This window comes from Phasianus colchicus, chromosome 4 (assembly GCF_987193195.1).
Source record: "Phasianus colchicus chromosome 4, bPhaCol1.hap1.1, whole genome shotgun sequence".
NCBI lineage: Eukaryota > Metazoa > Chordata > Aves > Galliformes > Phasianidae > Phasianus > Phasianus colchicus.
This window is the reverse complement of record NC_143439.1, coordinates 29,743,972-29,759,458: the sequence shown is the minus strand read 5'-3', so window position 1 is coordinate 29,759,458 and position 15,487 is coordinate 29,743,972. Positions and strand designations below refer to the sequence as shown.

At 41.7% G+C, this 15,487-nt stretch overlaps 1 protein-coding gene across 4 annotated transcripts in view; it reads right to left on the bottom strand.

Annotated features, from left to right (window-relative positions):
• The window catches only part of ADGRL3 (adhesion G protein-coupled receptor L3), a 490,651-nt gene that overhangs the window by 62,456 nt on the left and 412,708 nt on the right, over positions 1 to 15,487 (bottom strand). For all 4 annotated transcript variants that reach the window (XM_090139058.1, XM_090139055.1, XM_090139056.1 and 1 more), the window contains 4 exons: positions 14,725 to 14,847; positions 12,441 to 12,649; positions 11,559 to 11,735; positions 681 to 890 (listed from right to left, as the gene is read on the bottom strand). In XM_090139058.1, the coding sequence (XP_089995184.1) occupies positions 681 to 890; positions 11,559 to 11,735; positions 12,441 to 12,649; positions 14,725 to 14,847 (719 nt within the window). The remainder of the gene's footprint in view (positions 1 to 680; positions 891 to 11,558; positions 11,736 to 12,440; positions 12,650 to 14,724; positions 14,848 to 15,487) is intronic.

The following is a 15,487-nucleotide window of genomic DNA, read 5'->3' as shown; positions in this document are numbered from 1 at the left end:
TGTGTGTTTGTTTTGTGTATACACAGATTTCTGTTTCTGACTGGTGTGTGTGTTGACAGACAGTTATGCAGGCATACATGCACACAAGTGTGCAGGATGGATGACTTAAGTGCTCCAGTGCACTGGGGTTTGTCTGTAGATTCACAAAGGCTGTGTTTCTACTCCCAAAGTCTCTCCACAAACATTTTTGCCTAGGCGACTTTCCAAATGTCAGCATGCCCTATGAATATCCTTGGGTGCTGTGGACAAAAAAAAGTCTGACACGCATCAGGGGCTTTCCAACACAGCAGTTATAGGCAGGATATTATGGGAAGGGATTTGAAAAACAGGAAACACCATGAAAATGCAGAATCCATTCCAGTGCTACGAAGAAGGCTTTTTTTTTTTTAAAAAAAAACACAACAGAATACCAACATGCAATCTAGAATTAAATAAATGTGGAAAGGCATCACTCAAGGAGTAGCTTTTTCTATCCGTCTAGTGATCTCAAGGCAGCTAATAAAACCAAGTATCTTGACCTCCTTTCAGTAACCAGAATCTGACTTCGAGTTGATAACTTCACCCTGCAAGGGCTCAACAGGGCTTAAAAAAGCAATGGAATATATCCCACCCCATGCTAACATCCTACATGCAGTGAGGTGAGAGCCTACATTGGAAACAAAAAGTGTTTTGCCTCTTACCGGCTGGTCAGTCCGGTTGATGCCAATGAGGAAGAGAAGTTCTGCTACAAAAAGGCTGATGCACAAGTTCTTGTGAATTGTGTTGCGGTCACTCTGTAGCCCACGGAAGAAGCAGAAGGTGAAGATGCAGATCAGGAGGCAGACAAGTGACAGCAGGATGCCCACCCAGGTGATAAAGTCCAGAAGCAGGTCATGCACCGCATCGCTGTGCTGGAGATAAAACAACAAAAAGATCATCAGCCACATACTGCATAACTTCTAATCTATCCCAGGCAAACAGTGAGGTTATCTGAGACCCTCAGACTCAGCAAGTAATGGCACAATGAACTCGTAACTAATGAAGGATATTAAGACTAAATGGACCTACACTTGAATCCAGCAGCCTGAAACTCATACTGCAAAGTATCTGGCAAATTATGAGTGCTGAGACAGACTCAGACCTCGGAATATCCTAGAAATAATGATGCTGTTGCTGAAAACACTGAGACATCATAGCTAGTCTTGAGTGCAGCTCCACTTTTCACAAACATGGCAAAGAAGAGGATGTACTGTATAAAGAACCATCAAACATTGTGATTCAGGTGTAAAGATGTTTCACACACTACATTGTGGAGTTGACAACCACAAGTCTGTTAAAACCATTTAGCAGTAAAAAAGACTCTTTACTCATCCACAGACATATTTGAGCTTGAAGGTTTTGGACAGAAAGAGAACACTTAAATGTCTTGTCTTTCTTTTCAACAGGGAACAAGAAAGAACATTTTTCTTTTTCAAGACCTGGAGCCATATTTTAAAACTCCTGGGAAGTCAAACTGTGGCCTGGAACACTCCTCAGGACAAAAAAAAAAAAAAAAAAAAAAAAAAAAAGACATCTTTTTTCACATGACTTTTGTTTTAAAGTCTAACAAAACAATGGTGTTAAGAAAGCTGGGCAAGTGAGCGTTTCCCTCGCTTGTAACACACTTACCACAAATCACACAAGCATAGCCATTGCAGTTAATCCAGCAGCAATGTTTTGCAAAGTGCAGCACAGGTGTGCTTTGGTTTGGCTGATAAACATCTCTGCACTGCTCCTGAACTTGCATTGCATTTGCTTAGCAGAAAAGAGGGGAGAGTTCTGAGACTGTAAAGGCTCTAATAGTGAGGACATTCCACCACCTGACCAAGGCTGTAAAATTCACCAGTAACTCCACAGGTTTCCACCAGATGTGGTGAAATTAGAGATATCACTACTTAGTAAAATGTAAATAAGAAACGAGAAATACATGGCGAGTCACAAAGTGGCTGCTCAGAACTAAGTGATTAGAGTCCAAGAGCTGGGGGAAAGACTGCCTGGAAGTCTCCAGGGCCTTTTCAAAAAGACCTGAGAGTCTTGAAATCCAGCTTTGTGGTCCACCAGGCTGTGTTATAAATGGTGTTCACATTTCCCTCCACTTCTGGCATTTTGATGACTTAGGCATTATTTAGACTGGCAAATACAATAGTGTCACACTTCAAAAAGCCAGGACAAACTGGAAACATTTTCCTCCCTGTGGGATAAAAACCTATGACAGATGGAGGAAAAAGGTGATTAATTTATCCATTTTCTTTGCCTGCCTGCCAATGATAAAGCCACATCAAATGTCAGGCCTTTCTTGATATACACTCTGCTATGTCAGCACCCGTGAGAAACAACTCAAATCTTTCAGCTCTTTGGGTTTATCAGCATGAGTGATAGGCATCAAATGATAATGAAAGATGGGGAGCGGATTTACCCTCCATCTCTTCCATGCTGGAGGTTTTCTTTCGAAAGAGACTCTCTGAAGGAGGCAGAGAGATGAAGTCTCCTTTCCCCAAATGCTCTTTCAGAACTGTTTGAGCATTTCTGATATCACAGGAGCTAGGTGTATCAAGTACAGGACTGAGGCATGAAATCCTTGTGCGCTTAGTGCTGACCACGATAGAAACGCCTGTTCCATGCAGCTCCTCTAGCATCCAGCAAACCAAGAAAGCTAAGTGCACACTGTTTTCCTGGTGGCCGCACATTTCCTCTATCTGTGTCATTTCAGTTCATCCATTCCTCTAAATTCAGTACAAAAACATGCTAATGCAAACCTTGAGCCTTTCAAATCATTGTCTTTTTCATCTGAGTCTGCAGAGAAGCAGCAGATAACGTCTCTCTGAACAGCCCTGCCAGCTCACCTAATCAGAGGGACCTGCCAGGCAAAAGTGACAGAAGGCTCTGGGACTGGGAGAGCAGGACAATGCTGCTAATGCATGTATATGTAAAGAGAAAACAATGATGAGGGCTTTGGAAGAATGGGTGACATGAGGCCGGTGGCACAGACTTAAAAATTCCAAGGCACAGGTAGCCTAGCAAAAGGAACACTCAGGGCTTCTTCCCATATATGAGACATAGTTCAGAGAAAGGCTGCTTTTCAGCCTCTTGTCCTCCAATTTGTACACATAACCAGGCTTGCCCCCTCCCTGCTGCAGAATCCAGCACTTGCTCTTGTTCATGTGGCCCAGCCCTCTAGTTTTTCAGGATCTCTCTGCAAGGCCTCTCTATCCTCCAGGGAGTCAGAAGTTCCTCCCGGCTAAGTGTCATCTACAAATATACCCAGTATATCTTCAAGTCCAGTATCCCAGTCAATGAGGAAAACATTAAAGAGAACTGGCCCTAAACTACTCTTCTTTCTAAGAAGGGACCAACCCCTGTCACTAGCCATAGAGAGTGTGCTAGTCACAGGAATAATGTAGAAAAAGGAGGAATTGAGGTAATCGCTCCTCAATACTCTGAGATTATCCTTGCTATCACCTGTGACACTGCATGACAAATACGGCAGCAATGTTTGGTTTGCCCAATTGGCATGAGACTTTGCAGGGGTAGGTATAATAAATAGAACACTGACATTTTGTGCCTGGGTTGCAATATCTAAGCTCATTCCCTCAACCACTGAGACACATAAAATAAGCACATCATCTCTTTACCCTGCTCCTCCCCAGCACAGTTCAAGCACTCCCTGACCAAGGACAAAATAGCTTTGACATATACACTAATGATATCCTTGTAGAACCCTGCAAGCCCTAAGGTCCCTAAAGCATGTGAAACACATCCAAAACCATCAGAGTGCTGATAACAGTCAACTTGTTCTTCTCAATAATCTCCCGAAGATGCTGGCAACCGGAATAACCCATGGGAGATCCCAGATGTCATGACAAGTATCAATTTCCTGACAGTATCAATCAAACACCAACTTGCCCAAATGCATCATGACTGCCAAGACCTGTATATCAAGACTTTCATGGCCCCTTATGCAAGCCACTGAGTTTTGTTACAGCTAAAGCCATGCTAGCTTTACAGGTAAGTTGACACAAGGGTTATTTTTAGCATAGGAGCAATTATTAAGTGAACTACACAGTAACTTCCAGGTGGATGCATTTGGATTCCAAAACTGCACTGCAGGCTTAAAAGCAGAAAAGTTTGCACTAACATTGTAAAAATACACATGTAAAAATATTCTTTGTTAAGGAAGTTAACAACTGCAACTCAGGGAAGAATCTGATCCCAAATTCAGTGAAAGAAATGCTCCCTGGCTTTGGAATAAAGCCTTTCTTTTGCTCAAGTGGGGCCAAGAACTGGTGGAAAAGAGCGCTGATGGAAACCTGTGCAGGAGGAGCTGCAGGACCCCGATAGCCACCACAGTGGATGAACAGGCAACCAAGCCATTATCCAGGCTGTGAAATCAATGAGCAGCTCTGGCAGCGCCGGCACAGCAGAGCTGAGCTAATAAAAACAAATCCCAGGGTATGTCAGCTTATGACAGAATGGCTCTCCCCAAGATGAACAGCCATTTCCTCTCTTATTAAAAACATCAGTAGAAGAAAACAGCAGCCAAACCAGGCTGCCAGCAGCAAAGGACACATTCCTTTGCCTAATCTGTCCCTTCAGAAAAGGAAAGAGTAATATGTTTGGAGGTGGAGGAATAAGCAAGCAGTAAATAACACAGTGTCATCGACTCGCTCAGATATGACCACTCGGTGCCCGGTGGGAGCTGGCAATGCTGGGCTGGGCAGAGACCCAAGTGGGACAGATCTGAACTCCTGCGCACTGCTGCTTCTGCAGCTTCTCAGATTTGCAGCTCTCCAGAGCTGTTTAGGCTCTCTCTGCCCTCTTTTCCCATCACTGGTGTCAAGAGAGGATTACTGCTATAGCCTAGCTGTAATGCTTCATGGCAAAGCACAAAGGACTTAACTTTACAAGCAAATGGTTTGTAGATATGCCAGAAGTGTCAGCTGGGCTTCCTGGACTGGGAGGAAACCCCAAGGTCTCCTGGACTTCTTAATAACACTTCTTGCTGTGGTTATGCAGGCACGTTCCAATGGGGCTTTCCTTCCTCCGTGGCCAAGTGGGACATGTGCTGGGGAGGGGGCCCACTGCTGTAGAAACCATCCTGTCCTTCCTTTCCAAAGATGCACCAAGGGAGGCAGTCAGTCCTGTTCTGCTGGAAAACAGTAGCCCCCTAAGTGTGCATCCCCTTTGTACTCTGCAAAGGCAGCACATCTCTGCCCTGCTTTCATGGGCAGTGTCAGAACCTAATCCAGGAATAGAGCCTGATGCCCCCCCCGAAGCCTCTGTGCAATGTCACTGGCTCCTTACTACCATCCTTTAAATAAGGCTCCAAATTCTGAGCACTCATGCAAAGTGGTTTAGCTGCCAGAATAATGTGACACAGGAGCATACACAAAGTTAAAATGGGTACAGATCTCATCTCACCATGCACTATAAACCATGCTGCGGATACGGTGTGTGGCAAGAGCCCAGGGTTTCCATCTCACTCCTGACAGTGCTGCAGCTTTCCTGTGACAAGTCACACTGTGTGACGCAGGTGAGGAGAAGTGGTTTGGATCTGTAATAGCAACATCCTGGCCCTCTCCTATGCTGGCTGGAGTTAGTAAAGTGGCACAGCTCTGCTTACTTATAAGGCATCTCTAATTCCAGAAACAAGCCATGGTGGTGGTGCCAAGATCACAGTGTAGATGTCTACACAGCCAAGCTGCTGGCTTATTAACTTGATTTCCCAGAAAAACCTGGTCACAGCATTGTCAGCTCCTTCTGTCACGCTGATGGCCTTACCCAGCCCAGTTCCAGGAGAGCAGGGATAGGGCTACACCATACCAAAACCTTCCCTTCAGTCCTCATACATACAGCTACACCTTACAAGATAAGGAACAGCACAAGCTATGAGGTATCTCATTCCCCTCTGCCCCTGCTTATTCTTTAAAGAGCCAAAGCACAACCTTTTCCTCTCTTTCTTCATTCCATTCACCTCTTTCAAAAATGAGATTTAAACTGGATGTCAAAGAGGCAATCCAAATGGTTGAGATACACAGCAACTCTGAAAAAATATGATCAAGACACAACAGTCTCCCCAGTTAAGAAATTTATTTAGGGGAGGGTAGGATGAAATGGGCATAGAGACATAAGGACCAAATAGATGTCCACGTAGTCAGAGATGAATTAAAAAAAAAAAAAAAAGTCTAAAATCCAATCAAGGAGAAGCTTGCTTTAAACATTACTCTTGGTGAGAAAGGAAGGGGATGGCAATAAACAGGACAAGGCACAGTGTTTGCGAATGAAAACTGTTTCCATCCTAAATTTTAGGATAGAGGATCAAGAAATCCTGAAGGGTGATGCTATTCCCAATCTGTGGCAGAGTTCCTTACCATGGATCTAGCCACAGCTCATGGACTAGAGAACTAAGAAGGATGATATTAAGTAAAAATACCCACTGAACTGGGAGGGGAAAAGAAGCTACAGCTAATGAGTTGCTGTGCTCTCAAATTTCTGGCACCTGTAAGCAGAGAACTAAGAAACAAAATTAAATATGCTGCAGCTTTCAGCATTCAGTCTCAATCTTTTTGAAGGCAGGCTCTAATTTTTTTTTTTTTCAGGCTGAACACTCTGAAGTTGTTACCTGAGCACATCTCGGCCAGCAGTTCAGGGAATGCACAGATGCAGACCAGCAAGAAGTGGTGGCAGAACAAGGAATAGTAAGACTGAGCTACAGCTTACTTCAAAATGGTATGTGTCAAACTGAGAGTTGGGAACTCGAGGAACTTGCTGCAGTGATTTACAGTCCACCTAGACAAAAAGCTCAAGGATTACTACCAGATATACCGCTCTGAATTGACCCTGTAGGCACAGATTACTTGACCTAATAGGCATCCTATCGGTAATTTCTGTGATTCATGATAGGTCAGTCAGAGAGTATGATAGATTTTCTTACCAACAGGGCTTGTGTAGTTTTCTAGGGGAGGCTACACAAATGCTAACAGCATTTTGCAGGTAAGACATTCATAACAGCAGAAGCATGCAATATATAACCAGATGTGCATTCTACATCCCCTTACTCTTAGAGTTCGTTGGTGTCACAGATTCCATTTCATAACACAAGCTCAAATACAGCTGTATTTTGAATTTTAAAATCCCACTGAAGACAAGTAAATTACTGTTCTGTTTAATTAAAACAGTTCTTATTTAATAACGTTACAAGAAGTTACCTTTTGCAACGTGTAATATACTTCTTTTTGAGAACTCTTTTAATGGTACAAAATGATTTGTCTTGCAAAATTCATCACATATTAGTTCCAGTAATTTAATTCTGTAGTTAAGTGTTTTTGCGATCCTGCACCCGCTTCTGCTTTCATTCATTGCTGCTTAATCCCACAAGTGCTAATATACAGTTAAGCTAGCACTGCAATAACTTCAGCTTGCTCTTTATATCTGAAATGGCTGTATTGCTTTAGGCAATAGACCACTGTATTCTATTTAGACTTCATATATTTTTATTCCTTTCTCTCCTTGTCTTGCTTTACAGTTCCATTCCCCAAATAATTAGCATGATGTAATGTGTCGTATAGAATAACATCTGAAAGCTTCAGACTAATTGCTACTGTTAAAACACCTTTATTTTTTGCCCTTTTCCTTCTTTATTTATTTATATACTTAAAGAAGAGTAAGCTCTGGCACTCACTACACACTGATAAGCAACATTTATCTACCCTAAGGTAGCCTTGCTTGTTCTGTTTTGGGTGGTTTTTTTTTAATTGCATTTTCCCACTAGCACTGAACTTGTTTTCTGGCTGCATATTTTCCCATGGTACATTTAAGATGCAACTGCTATAATCATTATGATGCAAAACACAAGCTTATATGAAAAACATTTTGAAGAAAAACCATGCAGCAATTACATAGGAAGAATGACTTATTTAACTACTGGTTTTCCTCTCTTGGCATGGGAACTACAATGTTTTTATAGAATTTAAGGGCCATAATGATCATTTCACTGGTACAAACAATAGATAGACATTTAACACAGACCTCATCTACATTAAATGCATTTCATGATTTAACAAAATATCCACAAGACTGCAATAACACAGGCCAAATGTACTTCCCAGCTGATGAAAATAGTGATTTGCTTCCAAGTCTTAAATTTGCTATTCAAGGAAAGGTTCTCATTTTCCCTGAAAAACTGTCCGGAAGGATAATTTGGACCACTGTGGGTACTGAAGGTCAACCCTCACTGGGACGATGCACCAACAGGTACAGGCACATGGCTCTTCCCAGCAGTTCTAAGTCCACCCTGCATGCATAGCAAGCTCTTGGGTTTGGGCACTGCTGTTTACCATACTTAAATACATTTGTCCCAGCCCTGGAAAAGAATATCTAGGGCAGGATTTTTCTAGATATGCCTTTTTCCACAGCCACCATGCATTGTAGCCCAAAGTCACTTCCAGGAAAGCTTCCAAGTATGCCCAAATTCCTATGCAAATAAAGGGAGGCCTTCAGTTTAGGCACATAAACAAATCTGTGCCCAACTAATTTTAACAGTCCGAAGGTATCTTCAAAGTAAAGTCTCCTCCTCTTAATTGGGAGTTTCTATTAAGACTGGAACTGATCCCAACAACTTTTTCTCTTGAAGCACACCAATAAATCCCTGATGCCCGTGGTCAGCCAATGATATTTTCTGCTCCTTCGGACAAAGACATATTGCTGTTTCGAGTTGAGAGCCACATGGCCATCAATCATTTGCTCAGCGGTGCTACCTCCCAGCTCCGCCTTGCCACATACGCTCTGCTAATAATTAAATCCCAGTCCATAACTCCCAGAGCAGCCACCAAGGTCTCCTCTGCAGAACATGCTCTTTTGCCATGCAACCAGGGAGGGAGATCATTCATGAGCAGAAGTGACACTTGTCAGATTGGTGCTGGCTTTTGATTAAGGAGCAGGACTCAGATGTCCACTTCCCACGACGTGCAGTGTTCAGTCTCATTAGGCAGGGTGTGAGGATACTCATTACAGCAAAGGAAGCTCCTTATGCTTCCAAAAATCCACCAACCTTAAGTCAGTAAATCACAGATATTAATTACAGGAGAAAATTGTTAATGTGGCAAAAATTTCAGAATATCATTAATAGTGCTTAGGACAGTTCCATTTAGGGATGCTAGCCCACTGTCCCCAACACCACTGTGAGAGGTCCTGCATGAGCACACAGCATCCTTTCCCCAGGGACTGTCCTATCTCAAAGAAAACTGAAAGGTTTCAGATGCGCAAACTGCCTTCTTGCACAAGATGCAAGACAGCAAAAAGACAGTAGAGCATATCTGCAAGAGATGGGTGTAAGTCAATGGATGAAAACAATTCCCATTTATTTTTAAACCACTACCTCTCCAAAGCAGCAGGTTTTCAGCTAGAAAGTTTTTAAAACTCATTGCAGCAGGATAAGAAATGTGACACATGTCACTTCCTAGATCTGCATTGAGATAGCCAGATGGCCAGTTCCACCAGCAGACCAGAGGAATATGGTAGGACAAGGAAGAGCAAGGTGATGAGCAGCTAGAGAGAAGAGTTACAGATGTTTGCAGGATACCCACCTGCCCTCACCCTCAGACTGGCATGATCACTAAAACAAACATGCCAGGAAGCTGTCTGGTTGCATCAGAATCAGCAAAGTGAAGCCAATTTGGCTGTTAGAGCACTGATACTTTGGCTGCAGCCAAGCTATAAAACAAGACCTGAAAGTCTTGAGAGCAAACATCCAGAAGCATCCACAGACAGATAGCACACTGGCTTGGCACTCAGGAAGCTTCCAGCTGCAGGTCTTTCCAACCTGTTGGTTGAGCGTGGGCAAGCAAGGGTCTTGCCTTCTCTTTCTGCAAGATGAGATAACACCAGTGCTAACAGCCTAATGAGGTTCATGTGAAATGCCATGCAGACAAGGCTGACCTATCTGCAGTTTGAGAAGAGGCTTGCTCAGTGCTAACCTGTATCTGCAACATGCAGTACAGATCATGCTCATTCACATCACTGGAGTGGAAAGCTATCTGCATTTCCCAGGTGCAACCTCTGACTTCAGTGACTCAGGTATATCTGTTAATTCCAGGCAGGTGATAAGCAGCCAAACGTACATTTCTTGTGAATATTCAAGCAATTATGAGAAACTGGGAAAAACATTCTTAGACCGCAGAACACTGTTAACCTGTAAACACATGCTCTGAATTGACCATTTATTTGGACAACTCCTAGGATAATGCCATAGCCATTTAATGGCACAGCTCTTCGACTGGTAGTGACTCCTGCAGAATACAAAGGATACATAATCCTGCAGCAGCACATCTATCCTATTCCTCTCAGCTGGACACAGCTGTTGTGGCAAATGAGCTGCCAGGTTCCTATTTCTTTTTTGTTGAGCATTGGTCATGCATGACAGTGCTTTAATATATATTTTATTTTAGCTCTTCAAATTCCTCTTCAGATTACTAAGTGAAACAAACGTATACAAAGGAATGATAGCTGAAGACTAAGAAAAGGTATTTTATAACCATAACAGCTTTTGTTGTAATGCAGCCATAGAAGTGACTGAAATGGTCTGCCCAAACAGAAGCCCCTACAGGATCTAGCTCAGAATGGTCAATTTAGCTGCAGTGCAAGGCACACAAAATGGAGACAGTGCAACAAAGAAAATCACGAGGCCAAAGATCTTCAGGAATCAGGGCTTCCTTTCTACAGCAAGTGAAACTGTTTTCAACTAAAGACCGAAAAGACAGTTCAGGAAATGAAAGATAACTCAAACATTGTCTCATTCTTGAAAAATATCCCAAATGTGCAGTCCTCTCCCCACTACCACCATGAGGAATGTTTACTTTCAGGAACAAATTCATTAGCTACAGTGGGGTTACTCATATGAGAAACCATTATTACACCAAAAAGGTGGTGCTGGCAAAGGAACTAACTGGTATGTACCAACCTTAGGGGATGCAAAATCAAGACAGGATGATATAATGAGCTTTTTTTTTTTTATTATTTGTAGCTGTGAGATACAAAGAATGTATCTTTCTCCTGTAGTTGGTGGCTGGAAAAGAGTTCTGACTCCACACATACACCTCACAAATACGTGCAGAGTGTATTTCCAGCTGCTGCAAGCAAGGCACTGAACTCAAACCCAACAAAGCAGTCTTTGCTTGCTCCTCATCCACCATGCAGGTGCTTGCTGCTCCCTGCTGGCACAGCTAGGACCCTGAGAGCAAGGATCAAGCAAGGATATGTTATGGGCCAGTTATGCAAAGGATGTGTGGAATGAATGGCCAGTTTTGTTCACCAGTCATCTGCAGTTCTGAACTGCCCATGCCAGGAGATCAGTGCAGTCTTTGCATAGTTGTGACTGTCTACTTTTTCACTACATAGCAGAAAGAAGATTTACATGAGATAGTCTCTATCATTAGAGTTACCGTGACATAGCAATTTCCCTGTTCAGCTGCCCTTTGCAGTAACAACATGGTGTTATATTGGCAACTGTTCAGTGCATTGGCAGCCTGTGAATTTGCAAAGCTTACCTTAACTTCCACATGTGCCATCAGGACTGCAAAGTTGGTTAGGTGATTGCAGGAGCATGTGGTGTGTGTCTTGTTAGTTGTCAGGAGGCGACATCCTTGGGTGGACCAATACCCAGTCATGGTACGCTTAGTATAGCTCCAGAATGAACAGTTTGGATTGAAATTTTCTTCTGACTGCTGCAGGGAAGCAATGAGTAAATGCAGTAAAATGATAGGGTTTCAGAGATTCCTAAACACATTACCTTTTTTTTTTTTTTTTCACCAGAGGCACTTCGTAACTCTTACTCTTTAATTTTAGATAAACAATCAACAATGACTTCGAAGTCAAGTATTACTTGTCAGCACCAGAGAAAGTTAGGTTGTTGCTGCTCTCATTGCTAACACAAACCTAGTTCTTTGTTCTTGATTAATTTCAGACATAGACTAAATTCAGCTCTTCAAAACCAGATTGCTTCATTTGCATTGCAGAGCAGAGAAATTAATTGCTTTAAGCAATCAACTTTAGCAATGACTGTGGTTGGCTAACAGGAGTGCTAGCTGTCCTTTTTCACTGTAATTCCACTTTCCTCTAATATCCCCTGCCACCATGATAAAATAATATTATGGCCTATTCTAATATATTGTTGGTTTTTAATTACAGAATGACGTATGTCAGCAACTGAGCAATGGGCATCAGCTCAAAGGAGACTTTCTTTACTTTTATTAATGCAATACAAAAGAGATATTCTCCATAAACAACTCAAAGTGCAGAGGAACAAATGTGTAATTCAAAATCTAATCAAGGACTGCTGGGGGCCTCAGATCAGCAAACTTTTATGGCACTTTGTAATAGAAACAGAATTTAAAAAAAAAAAAAAAAAAAAGGTATTCAAACTTGCTCACCTTGATATGCTTGACAGTAAAGACCACGGGATCAGCCAGGTAAACCTTATTGCTGAACTCTTTGTTTATTGCTGCCGTGATGACAGGGGAGTTGACGATGACGGAGTGATTAGTAGACATCGCTTCAGTTCCTAATTTCATGCTAGCATTCTCCGTGGAGAGATAGGTGCCCAAGTTGTTGTACAGCACAAAGGCTACCCTGATTTCACCTAGGAGAGCAGTGTGAAGTTAGATATCCAGCTCAGTGTACTGGCTTTCATTTTTGATGACAAATTTCTTCTCTGAATGAACTTAATTTTTTTTTGGGGGGGAAAGCATGAAAGAATCAAGATGTGGTATATGAAAATTCACCTTCTCCTGCCTATACCAGTGAGCACCATGAAACACACCGAGTGGTCCAAGGATGAAAAGGCAAGAGCTGCCACTGCAAAACAAACTCTTATAAGCAAACAGATTGGAGTAGATGGACAGCAAAGGTGAGCTTAATTTTGGAATCAGTAGAAAAACTGGCTCCCGAGAAAAGAGGCCAGGTGACGCATTTCTCACCTGACTTAACACTATTCTCCAGGCAACACTTGGGAAACATATTTCATTCTGGCCTGCCATAGAGTTGCAGTGTAAAACTATAATTTAGTCCAACACAACCCCCATTAATAAATCAGGACTACCTCAGAGAAGTGTGAGGTCAATCTGGGAGAGGAAATCCAAAACTTTCCAATACAATTCCAATCTCACGTGAAGAGCAAAACAAAAACAGCAGAAATTTGTCAATCAGATAAGCCTCTTTCCATAAATACCCACCACTAGGAAACGTACAGAAAAACACCACACTACCAGCCAACTGGTTGTATTTTTTTTTTTTTTTTTTTTTTTCTTTAGCTGAGATCATCCTGTTTGCTTTCTGTTTTAATTCAGAGGCTTCAAATAAGAACCAAATGTGACTAGTTTGCCTTTGTGTGGGGAATATTTTTTGTTTCACTCCAGTTTCTGCAGAAGATGAAGCACTGATGACTCCAAAGGTCCTTCCCAAGCTTAATTTTTCTACAATAATTTCTTTCATAGCTGTTTGGAAACCTCTAGGTGAATGCCAAGCTGATAAAAATTGATGGGGCTCCCTCAATTTGACCAGTACTCCACTGATATGCTTAGAAATAAAGACTTTCCTTCCTTCTGCCAACACAATTCTCTTCCCCTCCATATCTTCTCCAAAGCTCACTGGTGAAATGCCTGTCCCACTGGAATTTTGCTGCTCATCTTGGGTTTTACATCAACTCTAAAAGAAGCACTGTTCTTTAAACCCTGCATTTAAAAGTATCAAAACCCATCAAGGAAGCCAATGGCAAAACTCTCTTTCTGAGCCACCAAATCAAATTTTTCCCTCAGCAATTGTCTAAAATTTTGGCAGTTTTAATGCATCTAGTTTGGTTGTAACGTCCTATTACTCTGTGTAGTGATCAAACTCTGCAATAGACTGCTTTTCCCCTACATACAGCTTAATCTTGAAAAAACAGCCGTCACAAAATGCACACTCCTTGCAGAGCAGTAAAGTGACCGAATGAAGTATAAACTTTAAAGGAACTCATAAATAGGACCATGTCAGTCCCATCAGTAGAAAGCCTGGCAGTTTAAAGTTGGCCTATAGTGAGGCTGGAGAGATCAACAAATGTATCTGCTCAAATTTCTGATCTGGAAATAAATAACTAGACAGCTTGAAGACTATTCATACACAGTATCATCTTAAATTTATGGTATATTAGTAGGTTCAAAACCTTCAGAGAGAAAGGCACTAAAGATGCAAACTCTTAACAGTTAATCAAGATCTTCTGCCATGTTGGCCCATTATTAAGATTTGTTGCTATTGTTTCTTCCCTTTCCTTTCGGAAACATGCATAGTGCCCCACTGTGAAGCAGGTTACTCATACAAAGCTCTTATTCCATGTGGAGGTTCCCACGGTAGATAACAGTAGTTAAAAGTACTTCTCTGGATGCAGCACTGTGCCCCAACAAACACATCGTGTAGGGATCTGGTGTATTTCTACCACTATATAATGCTTTTGAAGGCTATCAGTCACTTGGCAACATAATACATTCCTTGCGAACCAATGTAGCCTTCAGCCAAGGGCTTGGGCAACTGACATTAACATTAACGTAAATATTAACAGAGCGATTAATACTAAACTTATAAATGGTTAAATACAAAACAATAATTACAAGCCATTCAAAAACAATGCCTGAAACACAACTGATTTAGAAGGCCAGCATGGCAGAGGTGCTGTATACCTACCATTTCGACCATTTTGTTTCAAAGTATTTGCTGAAAGTTGAATGGCACTCCCATGGCCCGTGTTCTGGGGAAACTTCAGATCTTCTAGATTGCCATCTGTGCTTAGTCTTGCAACTTCCAGCTCTGTTTGCAAGAGAGACCAACAGTAAGAAAAATCACTACTGAAAATAATCACCTACATAATATTTGGAAGTTAAAAAATGGTGTTCCAGACCATCTGAAAGTAGAGGAATCATGTTACAAGGTTTCACACTAGACACTTTTTTTCTAAATCTTTGCCCTGAAGAAATTTCAGATTTAATTAAAAAATAAAAAATAAAAAATCAAATAAATTCAGTTCTCTGCGGAAACAAAAGACAACTAGTTCTTGTAAACAAGAACCTCAGGATATTAAGGACAATGGTTAAAATGAAAATCTGAAAATGCTAGTTCTTTGCCACTGGCAATTGGTACTTTCTGTAAATGTTATCAGTTCTTGGGATCTGTATTCATAGAAAAAGAAAGAAGAGTTGTTCTCATTTTACATATGCACAGTGGGAGTTCTGGTGCTTTCCATCATGCTTGTTTTTTAATTAAAATCAACAATCAGCCAAATAAAGATACGAATTTGTATGAAATGAAACACAATTGCATTTTGATGAACCATCTCCCTGTGAAGCAAAACTCTCAGTGTGGTAGCACAGATTTTGCACTTGAAGCCAGGAGTAATAAAGGCAATTTAGGTTCTCTTTTCCCATGGGATTTCAAGGACAGGGAGTTATCT